This window comes from Phacochoerus africanus, chromosome 1 (genome assembly GCF_016906955.1).
Source record: "Phacochoerus africanus isolate WHEZ1 chromosome 1, ROS_Pafr_v1, whole genome shotgun sequence".
In the NCBI taxonomy this organism is placed as follows: Eukaryota; Metazoa; Chordata; class Mammalia; order Artiodactyla; family Suidae; genus Phacochoerus; species Phacochoerus africanus.
In genome coordinates, this window is record NC_062544.1 from 144,146,215 (window position 1) to 144,170,478 (window position 24,264).

The 24,264-nt window shown below is 39.0% G+C and overlaps 1 protein-coding gene across 1 annotated transcript in view; it reads left to right on the forward strand.

The window, feature by feature from the left end:
* GRM7 (glutamate metabotropic receptor 7) overlaps positions 1-24,264 on the forward strand; it is an 832,554-nt gene that overhangs the window by 593,082 nt on the left and 215,208 nt on the right. The window contains exons 6-7 of the mRNA XM_047779652.1: positions 828-1,028; positions 8,306-8,445. Of these exons, the coding sequence (XP_047635608.1) occupies positions 828-1,028; positions 8,306-8,445 (341 nt within the window). The remainder of the gene's footprint in view (positions 1-827; positions 1,029-8,305; positions 8,446-24,264) is intronic.

The following is a 24,264-nucleotide window of genomic DNA, read 5'->3' on the forward strand; positions in this document are numbered from 1 at the left end:
ATCCCTTCCATTGTCAGGGGAGAGGATTTGGATTTCATTTTGTAGGAAGTGGAGAGCCATTGAAAAATTCTGAGCATGAGGCATGAGGTGATTAGCTCTGTGGTTTGGAAATATGAACAAGGAAGGATGACTTGATGAAAAGAGACAGCTAGCATTGCGTCCTGCTGGGAGATGAGAAAAGCATACATAGGGCATGGATAGTATGATCAAAACTGTTCACTCTTTCAGAGGTGTTGATTATTCATTAGTTAAATGCATATGAGAGTGTAGGGGTAGAGACAGGAAAGAATAAAAAATGACTTCAGAGTTTATAGCCTGAGCATTTGAATTGCAGGTAACATCTATAATTGAGACAAGCAACACAGGAAGTAGAGTAGGTATATAGAAGAAGGCAATGTAGTCAGGAATAATAATTAGTTTGTTTTCTATCATTTTCTTTTGGCCCATCACCTTTCCAGAATGAGTAAGCTTTGCACATTTGAATGTGGCAGCCCAACTTCTAATCCCAGAACCCTTTGATTCTATGGGACCTCTATGTTTTGAACAGTGTGGTGGCTTATTTCAAAGGCTGTTATTGTGATCCTTAGGAATGCTGCTTCTGAAATTTGTCTAAAAATTTAGACATCAGAAATTAAGTGTGATGTGTTCCAAAGTGAAATACCAAAAACTAGCAATGCAAATGAATGTGGTATTGAAATGTGGATATGCGGCTGACAATATTGTTCTTCTCAAAGCATTGTTTTCTTTAAGCACAGTTGAAAGTAAATGACCATTTAGTCCTTCACCTCAACAGCAATCTTGTGTGTCTTTCTTATTGTAATGTGCAGGACAAGAGAGAATTGGAAAAGATTCCAACTATGAGCAAGAGGGAAAAGTCCAGTTCGTGATTGACGCTGTATATGCAATGGCTCATGCACTTCATCACATGAACAAGGATCTCTGTGCTGACTATCGAGGTGTCTGTCCAGAGATGGAGCAGGCTGGGGGCAAGAAATTGTTGAAGTATATCCGCAACGTGAATTTCAATGGTGAGTCTCTAAACACCTGTTTTGGAATTCTGTGTTTCGTAATTCAAGCATTTGGATTGCTGTTTTTTCTTGAGTGTGTGGACTAAATCATTTCACATGACTGAATCCATGATCTGAATGAATGAGTAGTGAGTGAACAAATGAATAAATATTTTGGAGTCATTTTCCCTCCTTTTCTTAAAATCAAAAGTTTTTTGTTGTTGTTTTTTGTTTTGTTTTGTTTTTTACCATTTTTCCCTCTGTGAAAGTAAGTAGAAATGGGAAGGGATAAGAGGAAAAGGGAGGAACATTTGCTCTAGGTATTCAAGTTAACTGAAGGAATGATTCTAGTTTTTCATACCAACTACATCTCAGATTACAAACTTATTTCTCCAAGTGTAAAAGTTTTTAATTATTAGAGATGGTTGGGAAAATGGGTAAGTAGGGTAGACATCACAAATAAGAAATATCACTTCTCAGATAATACCTTTTATCTCTGTAGTGTAGTCTTCACTCAGAATATCTTAATGACTCATATACCAAGCCTAAATAAATTAATATTAATTGTAATATACATATATAATTGTATTATATATATATGTATGTATTTTAAATATATTATATATATATATATATATATATATATATATATATATAATATAGGAGATTTATGATAGGAATTAACAGACATAGTTATGGATGCTAACACATCCCAGGATCTGCAATCTATAAACTGAAGAAACAGGGAAGCAGTGGTGTGATTTAGTCTAAGTGCAAAGGCGTGGGGATTGGAGGGTTGGTGGCATATGTCCTGGTGCATTCATGAAAGACAGAGAACTAGAAGCATCACACCAGTGTCCAAGGACAGGAGAATATGGGTGTCTCTACTCAAGAGAGAGTGGAATTGGCCTTCTTCTGCCTTTGGTTCTCTTCAGGCCTTCCAGGGATTGGACGATGACTGCCCACACTGGGAAGGGCCACCTGCTTTATTTGGTTCAACAATTCAAATTCTCATCTCTTCCAGAAACATCCTCATTGTATGTTTAGCCAGCTCAGAAATAAAGTTTAGCCAGCTAGCACAGCATCCCCAGTTGAAGCTGACCACATAAAATTAACCATCTTGAATGTCAATTATATCTCAATTTAAAAGAATAACCATCACATGGCTATAAGACAAGATGTAACACAGACGATAATAAACCTAACTATATTATACATGAATAACATAACCACACTGAAGGGTATAAGGGGGACAAATAAATGAGTACAAATACTTTTGAAGACAGTATTTTTCTATATGCCATAAGACTGGAGACATAAATAACTGTACACAGATTGTACAATAGCTAGTAAATTAGTGTGGGTTTTTTTTTCACAATTCTGAAGATTATTTATGTACACAGAAGGACTAAGAGATTTAATACTAGGTATTGTGGATAATAAGAGCCAGGTCTCTCATTGCTAGAGAAAGAAATTACTAATAAGGATGGGAGAAAGCTGAAATAAATCTTATTGTGTTAGATTAGAATAGAAGATACAAGCATGAGCTCATAGCTTTTCAAACACATGCAGATGAGGAGATATGGAAATGGGCATGTATATGTTTGCATGAATAAAAATATCTACTGCCTAGTTCTGTCCATGGAGAGGGCCTAGGAGCAAAGCCACCCTAGTAGAAATGACTGCACTTGCACCCACAACTTATTTATAAACCCTGTTCTCCAGTAAAAAGAACTAGGACTTCCCAATGAAACTCTTGATTCAAGGACCAAAGCAGGGCAAGTAGAAGATGAATTTGAAACCATGTTGTGCCACAAAGTAAGAAATGCTCAAAAAGTGATGGGGCCATGTTGAAAGGGCACAAGAACCATCTTGAAAATATCCCACTGGCTAATTGTAATGGATTAAACTCATATAATAAAATAAATATCAATGAGGCCATAATCATATAAATAAATAACTGGAAACATAAATGTAGGAGAAGGGACAGCATGAGGGAATGATGCAAAGATGGAAATACAAAACTTCCCATTTTGCAAAGCCCTTAGTAATCGTTGTTTTAGGCAAGGATCTTTGATGGATGCTAAAATTAGGGGGCTAAAGTAGGGCGATGAATAAGATATTTGCATAACCTCAAAGTATCCTTCATCATGGAACATATCAATTACAATGGGGAAAAGACAGCTTTGAAGTGGAAAAATTGGGAAGACAGCACTTAACCAAGTCACCAAGGTTAACATCACCGATAATGAAACTTAACAGCATCACTCGCCTCTTGATAAAAGATACCCTGGGAAGGTTGTGACATCACTTCTGAGGTACTATTGCCAAAAATATATAACCTCCATCTAATCATAAAGAAGCACCAGACATCCAAATCGAAGGACACTTTACAACGTAATTGCCGGGTATTCTTCAGAAGTGTCCAGGACATGAGAAAGACTGATGGAGGAAACTAAGGAGACCTTACCATTAAATGCAATGTGGGAAGAGTGATTGATCTTAAACCAGAAAAAGGATGTTAATGGGACAGTGGAAGAATGTTAATAAAATTTGTGGATTAGTTTTAAATCTTATTATATCAATGTTAATTTCCTGGTTTAGATAATTATATTATGGTTTTAAAAAATCTCCTTGCTTCTCTGCTTATAAATAATAATCCATTTAAACCTACAATATTGTATCCATCATTTAGGGGTCACTTAGTATCTAGGTGAAGAGAAATGACATTCAGTCTTGGAACCAACAGTTTCTGAGTTAAGATGGAGACAAGAATGACTATGACTACAAGCAGAAAATAATTCAACTACAAATTATTTTCTTTTTGTACTTTCTTCCTGATCTTACAGAATCTCCTAAATCGTATAACAAAGTCTCCCTTCTGGAAAGCACATATAAATTTAATTAAAATGCTGGGGTCAGCTTCTGGGCTGTATATATATCTGGTCCATAGGTATACATGATGTTTCTTAGGCCAGTAACAAAAATGATTATTTTGAGAATATTCCTGGATTCTCTTCTTATTCTTCTTCCAGACAATGCTTATAGGCTCATTTTGCTAAGGTGGTCTTATCCACTGCCACTGATGAGCCAGAGTTGCTGAGCTTCTGACTGGTCACAGGGCCTATGTTTATCAAATGATTACTGTGTGCCAGAAGTGGTCCTAAGTACTCTTTGTATGTTGGCTTCCATAATATTCACAATACCAAATGGCTTAGATACTGTTATTTTCCTTTTTAAAAAAAAAAAAAAAAAAAACAGGTAAGAAAACTGATTTGCAGAGAAACTAAGTGTCATGATGTTCAAAGTTACACAGCTACATAGTGATGATGATCTGATTGGTACCTAGGGTACCTAACTGCTCGGCCTGATCCCTTGACTTTTATCAAGCATCAGAGAGGAAAGGTTTACTACATTCCTGCTATTCCATCTTAGAACACAGGCTCTGTGGGAGCTCATAGGCAGGGCCAGTTGATTCTCTCTCTGTCATCAGTGTAATCATGCTCTTTGATCAAGGTAATCTCCTTTTCTTTGAGGACATTTTTTTCTGCCGTATGGAGGCAGGACACTTCCAGTGTCCTGTGACATTCATTAATGGCAGGGCTGAACAGTTTTATAAAGCAAAACACGAAACTCGAACCAGACAAACAAACAAACCAAAGAGCCCATTTTTGATTTAGTTAAGTGACTTTCATAAGGCTCACTGAGAGCCACATTACTGGGATGAAAAAAGAGAAGTGGCAATATGTGACTTTTAAGGCATAAGATATAATAGCACTTCTGAATGGTTCTCTTGCAATTTTTTTTTTTTATATTATGAGCACAACTACCATGTTAGGAGGAAGCCAAGATACTAAAGGACTGGCTACAGGTAGCTGTTCTAGCTGCAGCCCAGACTGAGGTCACAGCTGATAGGCAGCAGCAGCTGTCAGATCTGTGACTTCAGGCTGCCACAGCTGATGTGAGTGGACCAGAGGAGGTGCTGTTTCTGCCAAGCTCTGCCCAAATTGCAAACTACAGCTTATCATTTTTTTTTTTTCCTGAGCACTGCAATTTAGGGTAGTTTGTTGAGCAGCCAAAAATAATTGGAACATGAATCAATGCAGTGTTTCTGGAATGTGTGCCTGGTGGGGTTAAAAAAAAAGAGAGAAGAGAAAACCTGTCAGGTAGCTACTTTGATGCTGAAGACTCCTACATCATCTGAGCAACCTATATCCCAAATCCTTCTTGATCTGGGGGGGGGGGGGCGGAAATTCCCTCAAATACTCTTGTCTGGGAAGATTTCATACTTGAAATTTTGTACTCTGACCCATTCTATCCTCTCAGCATCCCATCTTTTAAGGGGCCTTCTTTCCTTTACCTTAGGACCCTTGCATTCTGTTCTGGCCCTGATGCCTCATGGAGATTTATGCAGATGATTGCTTCTCCTTTGTTAACTTCTTTATTTTCTCTGGGTTTGATCTTTTTTTTTTTTTTTTTTTTTTTTGGTAATAGAGTTCATGGAACACAGTCTCTATTTCTATTTCAAGAAGTCGAGGGGTGCTGTTTCAAAAAGTTGTCTGGGGGAAAAACAACTGCTCCCCAAATGCCAGTTGCATTATAAATCCATCAAAAAGTCAAAGCCACATGCTACACTGTTACACATCACTTGGGTAAAGTATTCAGCACTTCTGTCTTACTTTTTAAAGCATGATCTTGAGTGAAAATGGAAAGGACAGTACAGGAGTCATTTCTCCTCATAAAGAGTATAAGGAGGGAGAGAGATTAGGTGGCATGTACTTTTTTTTTAAGCATTTTTATTTATTTATTTATTTATTTATTTTTTCTTTTTGATATTTCTTGGGCCGCTCCCGTGGCATATGGAGGTTCCCAGGCTAGAGGTTGAATTGGAGCTGCAGCCACTGGCCTACGCCAGAACCACAGCAATGCTGGATCCGAGCCACATCTGCAACCTACACCACAGCTCACAGCAACGCCAGATCATTAACCCACTGAGCAAGGGCAGGGATCAAACCCGCAACCTCATGGTTCCTAGTCAGATTCGTTAACCACGGAGCCGGGAACTCCATGGTGGCATGTACTTTCTGATGAGTCTTTACCTGCTGGGCTGAGAAATTCTTTGGAGTTCCAGGCTTTCATATTCTTCCTCTCTTCTCAAAGACTAGGAAAAGTTCACGTCATATTATTTAATGAGTAGAAGCTATAGAATTATAACAAAGCACAACATGAATCTTAGGGTCCAATGTGAAGAAAAAGAAAAGAGAATATCTGAATATGATTGTCTTCCTGAAAAATAATAGGAAAAACTTGTGTTTATTCTTATAGAGAGAGGACTTAAGAGAAGTCTGATACAGGAGGTCTGATACAGGCCTTGCTGAGCTTTAGTTAAATTGAAGGCAGGGCTGATTCCTTTTAGAGGCCCTAGGGGGATTATCTGCTTCTCTGTTTTTTCCAGCTACTGATGGTGACCTACACTCCTGGGATCGTGACCCCTTCCTGGCATCACTCCAACCTCCTGTTTTCAAATCGCTTTTCCTCCTTTGACTCCTGCTGTCTTTTAGAAGAGCCACTGGGATTACAATGGGTCCAGCCATATTATCCAGGATAATCTCCTCCATCTTGAGATCCTTAATTTAATCACACCAGCAATATCTCTTTGCCAGGTGTAGTGACATTTACAGATTCTGGGGGTTAGGACTTGGACCATTCTGTAGCCTACCACAGGCTCTGCTTTTTCTTCAAATAGCCAGAAGTGTCATAAAATTCTGTGCCTGACACTTGCAGAATTATGTGGAATTCTTTTTAGCTGCCCCTGTATCCTTCCTTATACATTGGACTCTCTCTTCCAGCAGGGCTAACTTTCAGCCCAGGATTGAGACTCTGTGTGCCTCTTGTCACTCAGTATATTGTCCCTCCTTCTGGACCCTTTTTCTAACTTCATTCTTGCACTGTGTGATCATTTATGTGGAATCAGTCTGTGTCATGCCCACTTCCTTAAGTGTAGGCATCATTTTTTACTGCTTTAATCATCCTCTCTCCTGTCCAGTTCATATGCTTTAGTTCTTCTTTCATCCATGTCATTACTGCAAATACCATGTTGGCCCAGATTCTGCAGAAGCTAATGACTGCTGGCCAGATGCAGAGCTCTGCCACTATTAGCATCTTAAATTTTTAATGGGAATTATCAAAAGTACTTTGTACTCATCACCAAAACTTAACCCACCCCTCCTCCAAAAAATAGCAAAATGAACTTCTATTCTCAGGGATTCTATTTTAGCCTATAATTGATCTATAAACTTCCCTGTAAAAGGCAGGAAATAGGGCACTGTTTTCTGCTGAAAGTATTGATCCAATACTAATGTATGAAGCAGGCAGTAGTCACACACCCTGAATCTAATGTTTTTTTTCCTATCCCCCAAAATCATAAGAGTAATTGTATTCAGTTACCAAAATTTTGGTGATTCCTTTGTAATTGTTCCTGAAACTAGCCAAAACTCATACCTCTGTTCTCTGTGTGTCATTTGCCACTTGTCCCATACATTAATATTAAGGGACTGATCAATCATATCCAATTTTAAATTTATATTTAATTTTTCTTCAATAAATGCCTTAGTCTTTTTATTTAAATTGACTTTAATTTCTGATTGTGCCAGAAAATTGGTTTTATCTTGAGAGACATTTAAAATAAGACCCAAATAGGAATTTAAGAAAGAACCATTGTTTATTAAGCATTCACTGGGCAAACTGCTAAGCATTTTAGACTCGTTATCATAGAAGGCAAATTAGAAGTAATCATCTAAAATTATTATTAAATGTAATCAGTATCCAAGTGTGTATTTAGTGATCTTTTGTACTTGTTTGATTTTCAATACTCTTACATTTCCTCTGTAAAATGTATTCTTTATTGAGCACAATTTAGTGTTTGGTGGGGACTAAAATAATAGTAATAACAATAACAAGAAGAATGACAACAAAACAAAATTTTTCTCTGGAAAACAACACATTTAATTTTTAAGAGAGGACAGAGTAGATTAAAATATTTCAAGTTAGTGAGAAATTGAACTGTACAAAGGGTGAGGGTGGAGCAAGTAGTTTTCCCAACTATAATTAGCATTTGGAGACCAAAGTGATGACTTGCCCATGAGTTTCAAGGAGCAATTTGGGGGAACCTATTAAACGGTGGGGTTACCTCCTAGCTACCTTGCTTATCACATGTTCTCTAAACCATTACCTGGGGAACAAGATATAGAAGGAACCTTGTTTAACTCTAAAGTCTGTCATTGTCTTGTCTTTCCCAGGTAGCGCGGGTACTCCTGTCATGTTTAACAAGAATGGGGACGCTCCCGGACGTTATGACATCTTTCAGTACCAGACCACAAATACCACCAACCCTGGATACCGCCTTATCGGACAATGGACAGATGAGCTGCAGCTCAATGTGAGTTTTCCTTGTTCCTCTTCCTTTGCTTGTGTGGTGTGTGAACAGACTCTTAATAGGCTCCATCAGTCAGCCATTTCTCGTCTGTATGTTTGTGAGCACCTGCAAGTGAGCATACAACTTGTTAGGGGCATCAGCAGAGACTGATAACCAATAATAATTGAGTTCATACTCTGCACCTGCGTGAATCATCTCATTTAATCTGAGGCTCTGATTTCTTAACAAACAAGTTATCAGCTAATGCTTTAATAGTTTCATGGGACCTTGCCCTTTGTCAGGTTGTTCTCCCTTCCTTCCTTCCCTGCATCCTTTCCTCCCTCCTTCCCTCCCCTCTTCTCTTCTTTCCTTTCCCCTCCCCTCTTCCTTCCTACCTCCTTTATTTACTGTTTTGTTTTGTTTTTTAATGTATTTTACTGTGTAACTTTGGCTTATACTGAGATTTTCTGGATAACATCATTGTTAGTTACTTTCCATAACTTCTCCCTCTTTTTGTAAAATGTGACCTTGAATGAGTAGTCGTTTCCTTGCACAAAGTTATGTCAAAGTTCACCAGCCAGAGACCATCAGCTACTCATCTGTAGTCAAACACAGTTAGGTTTATTTAACTTGCTGCATGAAAAACAAGCTCCTGCCAGCAAAAGCTTCTTTAGGATGAGGAGTTCAGAGGAGATTCATTGTAGATTTTGGGTTGAGTTGGGTGATTCTAAGGATTCAGGAAGGAGGGACCAGTTTTGGATTGGGTAACAATTTGGTGATTGGGTGTCTTGATGATTTTGATTTAGGAGGTGGGAGGAGATGAGCTGGGCAAGAATTATCACTAAAAAAAAAAAGACAGGCACGTGAGCTAGAAAAGAGAGATGCTATTTGTGTGATTGCAGAACCTCCTGGTTTGTGACTAGTTTAACGCATAATGGCAGAATAGCCTTCTTTTGTCTTGTTCCACCATAGTCATGTAGTGGCCTTGTCTGTTTATCACATATATTCCCCTAAAGTGGTTCTGTTTGGAATATAACTGACTAGGTGTTAGCTGACAATTTTCCAGTCCCTTTTTAGTTGCCAAGAGGGAGGGGAAGAGAGTGGAAGGGACTGGGAATTTGGGGTTAATAGATGCAAACTATTGCCTTTGGAATGGATAAGCAATGGGATCCTGCTGCATAGCATTGGGAACTATGTCTGGTCGCTTGTGATGGAGCATGATAATATGAGAAAAAAGAGTGCATATATATATATGTGTGACTGGGTCAACTTGCTGTGCAGTAGAAAATTTACAGAACACTGCAAATCAGCTATAATAGAAAAAATAAAAACTATTATATAAATAAATAAATTTGGCTTTCATTTTTTTCTTAATATTTCAGTTTTAATAGTAAATAATGTGCTTCCAATAATACTTACAAGATCCTCTTTGAAATTAATGATTATACCAGTTTGAATGAATGTACCAGTTTTCCCAGGGAGGGAAGAACACACAGGCAAGGGTCCCCCTCCCCCCACCATGGCTGGGCCCAGAGCAGCAATCAGCTTAGCTTGCATGCCCTGCTTTCATTCCCCTCCTTGGAGGAACTGAAATTGGCCAGTCCTGGAGCCTGGGGTTGGTGGCATAGATCAAAGGAGCAGGGGTGCTACAGGGCCTCATCTGCTGAAATTTGATAGGCCAGGTTATACTTCAAGAAATTCCATAGCAGGTCCCTTGACATGGCATGGAGCCTGAGTATGACATTCAGAAGGGTTGTTGTGGACAGGTACATCGGGTAGGGTTTATAAATCAGACAGGCTTCCTCGGGTCTATAAATCTACTTTGAAATAGTAGTATATGCTATTTTCTTTTGTCTGGTAGGGCCCTGTATTACTATGGATTCTCATAGAAACAGTACTAATAGGATAGATAGATAGATAGACAGATAGACAATTATGTAGATTTGTAATAAGAAAATGGCTCATGGAGTTAATGCTGTGGCTCAGCATGTTATGGACCTGGCATTGCCTCAGTGAGGAGGTGGGTTCAATCCCTAGCCTCGCTCAATGGGTTAAGGATCTTATATTGCTACCAGCTGTAGTGTATGTTTCAGATGTGGCTCAGATCTGGTGTTGCCATGGCTATGGCACATTAATTGGACAGGAGAGGGGATGCTTAAAACAGCAAGGAAAAAAAAGAAAGAAGGAAGGAAGGAAAAAAAGAAGGAAGAAAGAAAGAAAATGGCTCACATTTTTTATGAAGGCTAAAAATTATTCCATTAGCTGTTATTGGTATCTACCTTAGGAGGCTCTTTGGAAATTATTAAGAGCAATGCTTTTTGAAAGTGGAACATTTAATTAATTTCTTGAGGACAGTGAGGCTTTGGTCACAGCTTTTAGGAGAGAGGATTATGCATAAAGCCAGTGGTTGGTGAAGCCATGATGGATCATTTACCACCTTTGCACATTGTCCTGCCTGGCTTTACTTGTGTTTCGCCAGTCCTCCCTCTCTCGTGGTCCACTATCCCAGTGAGCTGATAGGAAAACTGTGTCCAAAGGACTGTGATCTGGAATCTGAGAATCTGAGAATTGATGGAGCTAGACAGTAAGTACCAGCCATGGCAGTGGTTAATGCTAGGAGCCAAAACTAAACATGAAGCTTAAGATATCCTGAACTCAAATTACATTTTGCAAACAAGAAGAGAATATACAGAAATAAGGTAAACTCAGGGGTAGTAGTAGTCAAAAGTACAATCAAAGTAGAACAGCCTGGCTGGAGTACCCAAAGTGTGTTTTAAATGGGTGTTATCTGTGATGCAAAGATGGGCCAGCCAGAACAAAAGATGGAAAATCTAGGTCCATGACACACATGTGAGTTTCTCAGGACTCTTTTAAGCTTTTGTATTTTCCAGTCTAATACCCTGAATGAATGTTCAAATTCTAGCATGTGAAATTTGTCCTTGTGCACAAAAATTATTAACCAACCATCATCACCAACTTAAGATATTACCTAAGACTTCTGAAGTCCACTTTTTTTTTTCTTTTAGAACCACACCTGAAGCACATGGAAGTACCCAGGCGAGGGGTCAAACCAGAACTATAGCTGTAGGCCTACACCACAGCCACAGCAACTTGGGATCCAAGATGTATCTATGACTTACACTGAAGCTTGTGGCAAAACCAGATCCTTAACCTACTGAGAAAGGCCAGGGATTGAACCTGCATTCTCATGAATACTAGTTGGATTCTTAACCTGCTAAGCCACAGCAGAAACTCCCTGAAGTCCACTATTTTTAAGGACCAAGATTGACACTGATTTTATTTTTGTTAGGCATGTAAACTTTATACAAATTGTATTTGCTTAGCCATTCAACAAGTTTTTATTTTATTTTTGTAAAAGCCCTTCTCATATGATAAGCATTGTGGGAGGAAATGGGTATACAACAGAAATCAAAATAAGCATGGTCCCTGTTTGTGCATAATTGAAGATCTTGGATGGAGTTACCAATTCCGAAGTGTAGAAAGAGACATGGCAGGAGAGAGAATAATGGGGGTTGAGAGGAGGCTACTGGATGAGGAGCAGGCAATGCGGGGAGGATGAGCCACACACCAAGCAGGTCAGGAGGCAGACAAAGCTATGTGTAACTAAGGGAGAGGAGGGGAAGAGAAGAGTAGGAGGAGACATTAGGGCAGTAGGTGAGAGCCAGAGCAGGCACTCCCTGGTAGGCCATGATCACTTTTTTTTGGTCTTTTGTCCTTTTAGGGCCATACCCACAGTATGTGAAGGTTCCCAGGCTAGGGGTCTAATCAGAGCTACAGCTGCCAGCCTATACCACAGCCATAGCAACGCTAGGTCCAAGCCGAGTCTGCAACCTACACCACAGCTCAAGGCAACGCTGGATCCTTAACCCACTGAGAAAGGCCAGGGATCGAACCCACAACCTCATGGTGCCTAGTCAGATTTGTTTCTACTGCACCATGGCAGGAACTCTGATGATTAATATTTTTAAAGTTGTATTCAGAGTGCATTTAAAAGCTGTGAAGAAGTATTGAGCAAAGGAGTGACTGGATCAGATTTAGGAATAAAAATTACTTTGCTGGGAAGAAAATGAATAGGAAAGGGCAAGAATAGGAGTAGAAAGACTAATTAAAAGTGTCTCGCAGTCGTCTGGCTAAAACAGAATGTCTTAGTGAAGGTCTTCTAAGACTTCAGTGTGCAACAGAATCACCTGGAGGACTTATAAACACACTGATTGCTGGGCCCACCCTCAGAGTTTCTGAGTCAAAAGGCCTAGAAGTAGGAGGCCCAGATATTTGCCTTTCTAAGGAGTCCGTGTTATACTGATGGACTTTTAGTATCAGTGACTTAGAGACCAGTGGTAATAGTGGAGACGTGAGGAACTGAGCTTAAAAATGTGTACTTTAATATATGTGTGTGTGTGTATACACATATATATATTTATACACATATACAGGAAGAAAAATTTAATTTGGTGATGGAATCCATTCTGAGATTTAAGAAAAAATAATCAATAATGAGACTTAAGGAAAAATAATCAAGAGTGAATCCCACATTTGTAGCCTGAGGAGTCCTGTGGATGCTGTAACAGGAGATTACAGAGACTGCTGGGCGGGGAGGAGTAAAATTGAGAATCCTAATTTAGTCTTCATAAATACATGAGAGCCAAAATGAAATGGATATGAAGTTCAGGAAAGAGTTTTTGGTCATAGTTATTAAAAGAAAAAAGTAAATTCTTAACATATAAATGGCCCTGAAATATACTGAGGGAGGGAGGGGAGTATAATAGTAGAGGAACCCAAAGCCTTGAAAAACTCATAGAAAATAATACAGTTTCAGTCAAACTATTCCAAACATTACCCAGTTTAAAATGTTCTGTTTAATTACCATGGAAAATTGGGCCAACAGTGTATACTTTGGATCTTTTTTTAATTTTCTATTTAATTGATTGATTGTAGAAACTGTATCAGGGATGTATGCTCGACTTGGCTTTAAATAGGAACATTGGGGAGTTCCCTTTTTGGCTCAGTGGTTGATGAAACCAACTAGGATCCATGAGGATGCAGGTTCGATCCTTGGCCTCATTCAGTGGGTTAAGAATCTGGCGTTGCAGCGATCTGTGCTATAGGTTGCAAACAAGGCTCAGAACTGGCATTGCTGTGGCTGTGGTGTAGGCCAGCGGTTGTAGCTCTGGTTCAACCCCTAGCCTGGGAACTTTCATATGCCGCATGTGTGACCCTAAAATATATATATTTATGTATGTATATGAACATTGTTGTACTTCTTTATTGTACAGAGTATAGCATGGTAGGAAGAGCAGACACTACCCCCAAATCCTTAGCTGGATCTAGTAGTTAATGCTTGCTTGGTATTGCATGTACCCTAAAAGTATGAGTGGATGAGCCAGGAGCATGGCCATTTTTAGACCTGTGAAAGGCTGGGTTAATTCAAAGGGTGGCACTGAGATAACTGGCTTTGTAAGGAGGTCACTCTCTAGATGCCTTTTATGGACTCCTTAAGATGAGGTAAAACCTAAATTGGATCACAAAGAAAAATCAGTAGAGGAGACAAACTCTGGTCCTCTCACCTGGATACCTAGAGCCATAGTCCAGGTAGCCTGTCCAATGGTTGGTATCCTGCCCACCATCACCCTGTTCAGGATGTTACTTTCGCTCTAATTACTTTGACTGAGTTAAAAGCTCTGTGAAAGTGAGATTTGGGAACACTTAGTTTTGTAGTTTTCTTTCTCTGAGTCAATGAAATAAAATATTTCAGGTAACAAGTATACTTCTTCTCATTTACAAAGACTCAGGGGTACTCTTTCAATCCCCACTTAGGTGTCTCTAGCAAATGGAACTTTCAGGAGAGCTCTCTCTGTGGTCAGTAATTGCAAATGAGTTTCTTAGCTAAGAAATCAGAGTTTTTGAGTCTCATAATCCCAGTGCTGTGGACCAGAGTGCTTACCATTCTGTATCAGATCCTCTGGAATGTAGGTACTATTACAGAATGTCATAGTGTACTTATCTCAGTGTCAGAGTAGTTGTTCTAGGCTCTGCCTCTTCTGTGGCCTAAGAGATGACCACGTGGTTTGCTGCTAGATTATTTCTGCACAAATAAGAATTCATTGGAAGGAAAGCATAAAGAGCAAAGCCATTTACTCTCCCAATTGCCAGCCCTACAGAAATAACTCTGATATGTTTTCTTAGCTTTGTATTGTATTTATGCAGAGATTCCAGAAAACACTCTCTTGGGCACAGAAGCGCCCATGGGATAATGCCACAAACCTACATTGCTCATCTCCGATGTGTCAGGAAGAATGTAGTTCATGGAAATGCTGGGAAGAAATGAGGGGCAGGCCCCAGTACTCAAGAGTTCACGGAATAGGATCATGTTCTGTAATAGATATATTCCATTTACAGGATTTAGATTGGCACGGATTTAAGGTGCTGACTTATACTTGAACTGGAATTTAAAGGATAAGAATTAGTTTCCAAGATGAACAAGATGAAAAAATATGTTTTAAAATGAATAATGCAGTATTATTTAAAAATTGGGATGTGGATATGTTGGAAAAAAGGCAAGGAATGAAAGATAGATGCTTTAAAATTATAAATTTATGACATGAATAAACTTTACATATGTTATGCATATTAGAAACAAAAGTGATTTTTGCTATCTTTCTTTTATTTCCAATTAGTGGGAAATTTAGATACACCTAAAATATTAATTTTTTCAAATAACTGAAATTCTTTAAAATATGAATATGTTCATTTAAGTTTAAATAAAAAATAACTGCTCTTAATAGGCAGTTTCTACAGTGAACTCCACGGTCTCTTCAAAGGAAGACTGAATAAATACCACTCAACTTTTACTGGCACCTCCATCAGCCACTATTCTGTATCCTAGTCCAACTCTGTGATCTTCTGAGGGGTGTGTGGCTTTGTAAGTGATTTGTTCCTATTGAGCATACTTTCCACCTAGAGGCTGAAAGCTCCGAAAAGGTAGAATCCATGTTTTAATCATTGTTTTGTAGATCTACTGGCACAGTACCTGGCACATAGAGCAGAACTTTTTTTTTTTTTCTGTTAATATATAAAACTGCATTAAGTTAGCAGTCTTTTTTATAGTAGATGTTGTCTATAGCAAACAGCCACACTTCTTTCCCATGGGAAGAGCACTCAACCTTCCTTTTAGCCATGTGCTCTGCCCTGGATAGTTCCCAAGTGCAGAGGCAAGACCTGATTTAGCCTAAGCCAACCACTGTGACCCTAGTGATGGGATGGGTAGTGAACTAAGCCTGTCTAATCAGGATGAACCAATAGAGGTCTACCAGCCAATCTAGGCCACCAGTACCCCCTATCAGAAGTGGGTGTGGCCCTCAGGAGTCATTGGAGGCCACAGAGAAGGACTTCCAGCAAAGAGGAGTCAGGACTTAGAGCAGGAAATTAGGTCCATGTCACATCCTTTGAACCCTAAGAAACCACTACTGGAAACCATTTATGGCACTCTCCAGCTTGTCCCCTTATCAATAAATGAAGGCAATTTAAGTATGATTTCTGTATTTAAGACTCAAATTCACTAGAGCAATCAAAAATTTTAAAAAAATGGTTTAATATGCCTAACTTGGGGGAAAAAAGTGCTAGCTTTCTCTCAATAAGCAGGATTGTTTTTCAGATTTTATTAAAGTGAGATGATTAAAAATTAATTTTAAAAGTTGTGATTTTGTTAAATATTGAATCTTTCACCCTGGTTAGAATTTTGGCTTTTATAGGCATTTAAAGACATAAAAAGTACAGTTGATTGCAGCAATCATTGTTTAATCAAATTATTTCTCCCCAAATCAGTACTTACTTATACTGCCTGTAAAACTACTAATCACTCTATTGTTTCATAATTGCCACAGTAACAATGCTTTAAAAGTCTTATCATGCTTATAATTTATAATGTGTTGCATGAGATATCGGGTAATGGATAGCTATATTCAAAGCAACATTGACAAAGAGAAAAGACAGGTAAATTGTCAAAATCTAGTACTTCTTTAGCCTCAGTGTGAAGCCTTCTTTTGTGGAATCACCTTATTGCTCATCATAATTAATGGCTATTTTCTTATAATTTAGGCTTTGTTATTAGTATTTAGGGCCCTAGGTTTTGCAGCTGACCTGATTAGGTGAATCTGAGTCTCATTACTGCTGACTCACTGTAATGCAGGATTGCAATAGTACCAATTTTATAAGGTGATTGTTAGAATTAAATGTAGTAACGTATATAACATAAAACAGTTCCTGGCCCTTCATAAGTATTCAAAAATGTTAGCTACAATGACAACAATAATAATAATTTAATATTCTTAGTTTAACATATCATTCATAACTGTTGAAAATGTCAGGTTTCTAGTGCTTGGCTGCATGTTGTTTTTCTTTATACCTCAGCACCTAACATAATGCTTAGCATATAAAAACAGTTTGTTCTGTAGTAAATAGATGAGCAGATAAGCAAACAGTTGAATTACATTATAAATTATTTAGGGGTGGGGGGTCATTTTTGGTTTATAATTTTCAGTGCCTGTTGCATGAATGGAGGAGACGATTTATACAGAATTCTACTGCTGTCAGCAATTCCATATGATTCAGGGACATTCAAAACCTTGGTTTACCAGACAGATTCCTTTTGTTTCAATTGATTTTTAGTTTTGGAATACTACCTGTGGTTATTTGACAACATGGGTGGGAGTACTATTCTCCAGGGATGAAGTGGGCATGTCATTGGCTATGTTTGATTTGATGAAAGTGAATTTATAACAAAACCATTGAAGTTGGTTCCATCTGTCACCAGCCTCTCTAGTTTTTAAGGCTGCATTAGAGGAAGCGTCCAAATGGCACAGGATTTAGGATCACAGGGCTCTGGTTTATAAGCATGGCTCTGCCCAGTAACTAGATCTGTGAACCAGAACAAGGAAGTCCTTTCTGACAAGATGGCATTTCACCTGGGACCAGAGTGACAGGAGGTGTTTCTATTTGTCAGCATCTCTGAATCGGTGATGTTTTACACAGGAAGTGGACAAATCCAATACAGTAGTACTGCTTGCTTGAGACTAGAGATCCCCAGCTGAATACACACAGTGATGTGTTTAAAAAGTTAATTCATTGCCAATATTCTCAGAATCATGAAATGTCATAGGAATAACTATATTTTTGGCTTTTCCTTTAAAATCAGAGGATCAGGCATTAGTATGCCTTTAACCCATGCAACATCAGCAAGATGGACCTGAGTAGGTCTTCTGACTTCAGACAGGGTGTGTGTTCTCCAAGTCACCACAGACCCCACTATCCCCCACTGCCTGACATCCAGCTAATTCTACTTACTCACTTAATTTCTTACACCTACAGACATATCATTTCTTTCACCTAATCTAGACTTAGAGTAGATTCTAACTTATTTCCACTAATTCAGTTTCCATTTAGGTTTGACTTTTTATATATGGCCTCTGGAAATTTTTTTTTAAATCAACAATAATATAGCAATGGTGTTAATGACCCCAAATAACCATAATTATATAATAATGTTTCTTTTAGAGGGTCAATAAATACAGCCTGCAGAAGAGGGCTTCTGTAGTGAAGACAATGTTTTTTGTTTCAAAGCATGTATTTGTATATGTTCTGAAATGTATTGAAAATGAAAGAAGCAGATCACACTTGTGTTGTCAGTATTTCTTCTACTAATCAATTTTGTATAACTGTGTTCTGTCTAATGAACGTCTGGAAGATGAATAGTATTTATAATTATTGATACGCTTTCATGAACATGTGCCTTAGAGAAGCTTGAACCTCCATTATTTCTTGTTTGCATTGTAGGTGTTCCAGCAAATCACTACTTGTTCATTAACATACAACTACCTTCTGTAGGGAAATTGTTGTATTTATATACTTACAGTGTTTGGGGCTTAGGAAATACATATGAAAGAGGAAATAATATTTAGGATGAGCTTAGAGAGCTCACTTCTTATAATAGGGATTCTCATCTCTTGATGCTAATCTAAAATTAGAAAAGGAAAGAGATGAGTTTATGTCCCCTCTGAACAACTGTTTGCCCTGGGAAGCCAGAAATAATGTGATGACCAGACCGTTAAAATGAAAATGTAGGAAGTGGATTTGAAATGTTTTCAACCCAATAGGAAATAGTCTTAAAAAGTAGGACAGCATGAGAAAGCCCAAGTTTGTTACTTAAGCAAATCATTTATTATCCCTGAACCCCAATCCCAGTGTATATTTAAAATAAAGTCAAATCAGGCAAAACAGCTTTTCCACAAGGAGACTTTGAGAATGAATGGCAATAATCTCCCTGATATAAGAAAGTATATGAGATCCGTGGTCATATTTGTCATTATATTTCTTGCTGCCATAAGTAATTACCAGATGCTTGGTTGTGTGAAACAGTACACATTGCTTATCTTGCAGTTCTGTAGGATGGAAGTCCACGAGGTGTCCGGCTGGGCTAAAATCAAGGGCTCTTCTTTCCAGAGGCTCTAGCGTAGAAGCTTGTTTTCTGCTCATTGAGGTCTTTGGCACTATTTAGTTCCTTGTGGTTGTGAGATTGCTGTCTCTCTTTTTTTTGCTTTCAGCCATGGGTTGATCCCTGCTTCTGGAGGCTGTCTGTGTACACTGGCTGGTATCTCCCTTCCTGCATCTTCTAAACTGGCAATGGTTGGTTAATCTCTTCTCCTGCTTCAAGTGTTTCCTGTCTCTTCTTCCATAGTTGCATCTCTTTCTGACTCTCCTGAGTTTCTCCTCCACTCTGAAGGGCAATGAGATTACATGGGGCTCACCTAGGTAATCCAGGAAAATCTCCCTATTTTAAGGTCTGTAACCTTACTCCATCTGCAAAGTCTCTTTTACTGTGTAATGTAACATAGTGACAGGTCACAAAATTAGGATGTGGGGATCTTTGTTGAGAGGGAGGAGTGAGAGGGCGGCAGATGATTTTGCCAAACCACATTTCTTTACTACATAACTTTGTATTTCTATGAAATATATAAAATCCATGTTACATTTCATTATTCTTTTTTTCTAATTTTCTTTTTTAAGTTTTAAAACTTGAAAATTTTAACAGACCTCTACAAATTTCATAAAGGTTACTTTCCATTTATAGTTATTACAACATATTGCTTAATTCCCATGTTGAAAAATATATCCTCGAGCCTGTCTTAGAGAGTAATCATATTTGTGGAAACAGATAAAAATTTTATGCAGTTTTCTTACGCATCTTTAGTATCTAATTGAGCTAATCTATTTGATGAATGTTCTACTCACATACCTGGAAAAGTCTGGGGAAGAACTCTGAACTAAGAACCCTAGATTAATGATAAGCAGAGTCCCTCTCAAGTGAGGTGTCAGGATTGAAGATGAACAGAAGAGTGAGTGACACCAACACTGTAGGTAGAAACTCCACAGGAGGGGTCTGAGAGGCCTATCGATCCCCATTTCCTAGTTTAGCCTCCACTTTCTTGAGAATTTTGCTTTCGTTGCATTATTTCTCTTTAAATGACAAGGCTGAGGTGCAGAGAAAGAGACCAGATGGGCAGTTCCTTTAAAAAGTTAAGCATAAAGTCTCTATAAGAACTCGAAATTCCACTCTTAGTTGTATACCCAGCTCTGACATTCTCTGGTCTATAAAAGGTCATGGAGCAGTAGAACATCATAGTAAATAACTTGAGACTTGGAAATTGTTGCCTGCAAACTCCCTGACATGGCTACAAAAATTTCCATTTGATAACATAAAGTCATGGTTTGTAGTTTACTGCAGTAATGGGGGCCACTTCCTTGAACGAGTCTTGGTAGAATATCAGGAGTAGGAGATCAAAGAAAAATATTTTTATATTTTGGGGGTCTGGAGTAAGGCATTTCTTTCAGTGGGGGAGGTTTGATCAAAACTGGGCAAAGTCTGTGATATTATAGTTTTGTATTAGTGGATCCATTGAGGAGGGTTTTGAAGTATGTCTTCTTAACTCTGGTTTTATTAGAGGATTTAGTCCAGTTGAGTGATAAAACTGGTCCTGAAAATAAGTTATTTTCCCTGATAGATTTTTTTTTTTGGACAATGGGTGATATATTGTTCAAATAAATGAATTTTCAGGAAGTTCCTAAAACAAACCATAAAAATAATTGTAATTTTTATCTTCCTGGGTAAGAATTTTGTGGATTGTAAAATCACATTAGTGTAGACAGTTTTACTTTCCTTGATCCTGTTAATCTGGGTGGCTGCAGGCAAGCTGGTCTGAGGTGATAGAGTTAAAATCTTTGTCTCTGATAAACCAGCTGTGTGCAGAATGATCCTCAGTGAAGTCTGAGACACATAGTGAAGTGCTGTTTGGTGGCATCACTTTTACCCGGATTCAGGGTTCATTCTTGCTCAAATGTCATAGGCCATGGTGAAAAGTCAAACTTATCTGCCTTGTCTAATATCTTCCAACCTTTAGAGCCAAAATAGCACAGCCACCAAGAATATGTCATGCTAAACTACTCCAACTGATTAAGCATATCATTCCTATAATTGATGCCGTTACAGCCTTCCTTCCTTTACAGTGTCTATGTCCTAAAGAGTTCATTTTTCTAGCTATCGTACATGGAAGATGCTGCCCCCAGCCATTCCCAAGAAAATTTTGCTCATATCACCTTTAAATTTCTAGTATTTGAGGAAGCATCCTGTCTACAAATACCTTCTGCAAATTTACAGTTGAGAGTAGTAAACTCCTCCCCACAAATGAATCTGAATGACCAATATCCCCCTCCAGCCCCCAGTTGTATACATTCATAAATGCATTTCCCCTGCCTGGGAACAGCTTCATTCCAGTCTTCACAAAGCTTTACAGCTAATTTCTTACAGTTAAGAACAAAAGTTATTTTGATGAGTTTTTGATCCCAAAACTTACCCTATCTCTTTGATTAGTTATGGAGACCAAAGGGAAATCTCTGTCCTTCTTAGAAAATGGGATAAGGAGCACCTGTATCTTGGAATCGTCTCACCCACCATTCAAACACTGTCTTGCTAATAAATGTCCATTCCTTACAACCTCCTGAATACACACTCCTTGATTCTGATGTAGGTGGTGTTGCCAATTTCCTTTTTAACTGACCTCCCAGTTATGACAGTGAGGAAGAAATAACAAGCAGAGAAGAAGGAAGAGAGAAAAGATTCGGGGGGAAAATATCAGGAAGGTGAAACTTCTCATAAATAACAAAAGCAATCTTGATTTAGCATGTGGCAAAGTTGTAACAGAGCCTTCACAATGACTGAATAGGACATGGGGGCCTTTATCTTAGCAGGAAACATGATGCCTGCCATTTGAAATCACACTCTGGAAGCATACCTTAGCACATTGATAGATATGCATTGGAAAGGTAAGCGGCTCTTGGAAATTGCCCTGAAATCATTGATGCATCAATAAGAAACTTGCATCGAAGTTGGTAAATAAGCAGTTACAAGATTGGCATGTATATATCCTGATAATTCATTATTTTTTTCCCTTAAAGGTATAGATCACCTTGGCTATAAATGCCTATTTACAGGGTTCAATCAAGCTTTGCCAAATTAGAATGTCAGGAGTCTGGCAAGAATGGGTGGAACTGATAGCTTTTCTCTCTCACTACTGTTATTGTTATACAGATGAGTGTCATCCCACCTGAGGTGACTGTCTGCAATGAAAGAAGTTTTTTTTTTTTTTTTTTGTATTTTGGTTGTTGTTGTTGCTATTTCTTGGGCCGCTCCCGCGGCATATGGAGGTTCCCAGGCTAGGGGTTGAATCGGAGCTGTAGCCACAGACCTACGCCAGAGCCACAGCAACGCGGGATCCCAGCCGCGTCTGCAACCTACACCACAGCTCACTGCAACGCCTGATCGTTAACCCACTGAGCAACGGCAGGGACTGAACCCACAACCTCATGGTTCCCAGTCAGATTCATTAACCACTGCGCCACGACGGGAACTCCTGCAATGAAAGAAGTTTTGAGCACAGGAAGAACTGATCTGCTTTGTAGTCCTTTGCTTGCAACATTGTAGCAAAACTATTGATGATTTCCTGGATGCCTTGCAGATGTCACTGTCAGGCATCTTATTATTCCTGTCTGGTATTGTAGGCATTTTGATAATGGGAGTTATCAAAATGATTTAGGAACTCCTGTTGAATTAATTACTTTCAAGATTTAGGTACTCCTCTTGAATTAATTACTTTCTTTCACTGGTCCCACATCCATGTTTAAATCTGTTTTTAAAAACAAGTGAGCTAAAATCGCTAATAGGATTATTTGTTCATAGGTAACACTGGTGATTTCCCTGTGTAATCTTTCCAGAGTCAAATCTTCTTTCTTTGCCTTAATTTTCCTTTCTAAAAAATGGAGAGGAATTAGTAGGTCACTACAGACATAGGTCATCTGTGAAGAGGTAATAGGACCTGGTGTTAAAGAGCCTGGGCTATGGACGTAGGCTGCCTCCTTTTAAACCCCAAGCTTCACCATTTCCTAGTGTGACCATACAACTTGCTTCACCTCTCTTAATTTGCCTCACTCACTCTATCTATAAAATGGGAATAATAGGAACACCAATCCCATAGTACTGTTGTGAGAATGAGGGCTGGGGAAATAATATTGGCTAGGACAACTATTATTTTGTTAATGCTTTACTTAGTCCCTAAATTGACCTTATTATGCCTTGGTTCCAGACCTTCCCACACCTATCCCTTTTCCCCAGAGTAAAGGTGGGCCCTCCTCCCACCTCCTGCCTCCACCACCCCAGTGGCCTTTGTTCCACCCCTCACCCTGTGTTCCTGTCACAAAACCCCCCAGAAAGTGTCTTGAATCTGTTGCATGCTCTCCGACCTTTCTCTATCTTGTCACATCACTTGGGAAATGCCCTAGTCCCTGAACTGAGCACTGGACCCTGGAGGACATCATTCCAGCTTCCTTAGAAAGACCTGCATCAAGCATTTCCTCCCAAGCAGGAATACCCCTCTCCCTTTGACAGCTTCATGTCTTGAGCCACCTCAATAAAGTTCTCAGAGGCACTGGACCTCCCAGAGCCCAGCAAGTGGGAGGCACCAAAGTGATGCTTACAACTGAAAATTCAAAGCTGTGAAAGAGTTGTGCAAAGCAGTGAAATAGTCGTAACTTGGATCTCTTCTCTAGAATCAATTTCCTTTATTTCAAAGAGCTCTGCAGTTGCGGAGTAGGGAGATGGGCCATTAATGGAGTGGACTGAAGCACCTCCAGCCTAAGTCCATTCATGCATCTTCAAAAGAGTGAAGTGCTCAGCTTCCAAAAACAATGCATATCCCCCACAGCCTCAGAGCCCAAGCTCACTCCAGGAGAGGGCTAGAGGGAGGCAGGACGTCTTCTATATACTGAGACTAAGGAAGCATTCACCACCCCTCTCCCACCCTTCCAGAGTCCTGCGTGACTTTAGACATCTTATCTTTTATTTCCCCCATGCCACCCAGCTTTTAAAATGGATAGGTGGAGACCAATTGCTGTCCAAGATGGCTTCTGTTCGAAAGGCACCCACATGTGCTGATGGCCAGAGATAACAGATTTGGCAGTATTAGGTAACTTATTTAAGAGTGAACCCTCCACGGAAGCCATAGCTTTGGGGCTTCCCTTAGCCTACCTCTCATTTTGATTTTATCTTTCTGAGATGTGGTATTTATCACTTCTGGATGTTTTTTTTCCCCTCTTCACTGTGATCAACACCAGCACACATTCCTTTCTAAAAAAAATTTTTTTTAAATCTAATTTGAAATTTTTGGAGCCCTTCTTGCAGACAGTTCTCATAGGATTACTAATTTCCCTCTCTCACTGCAA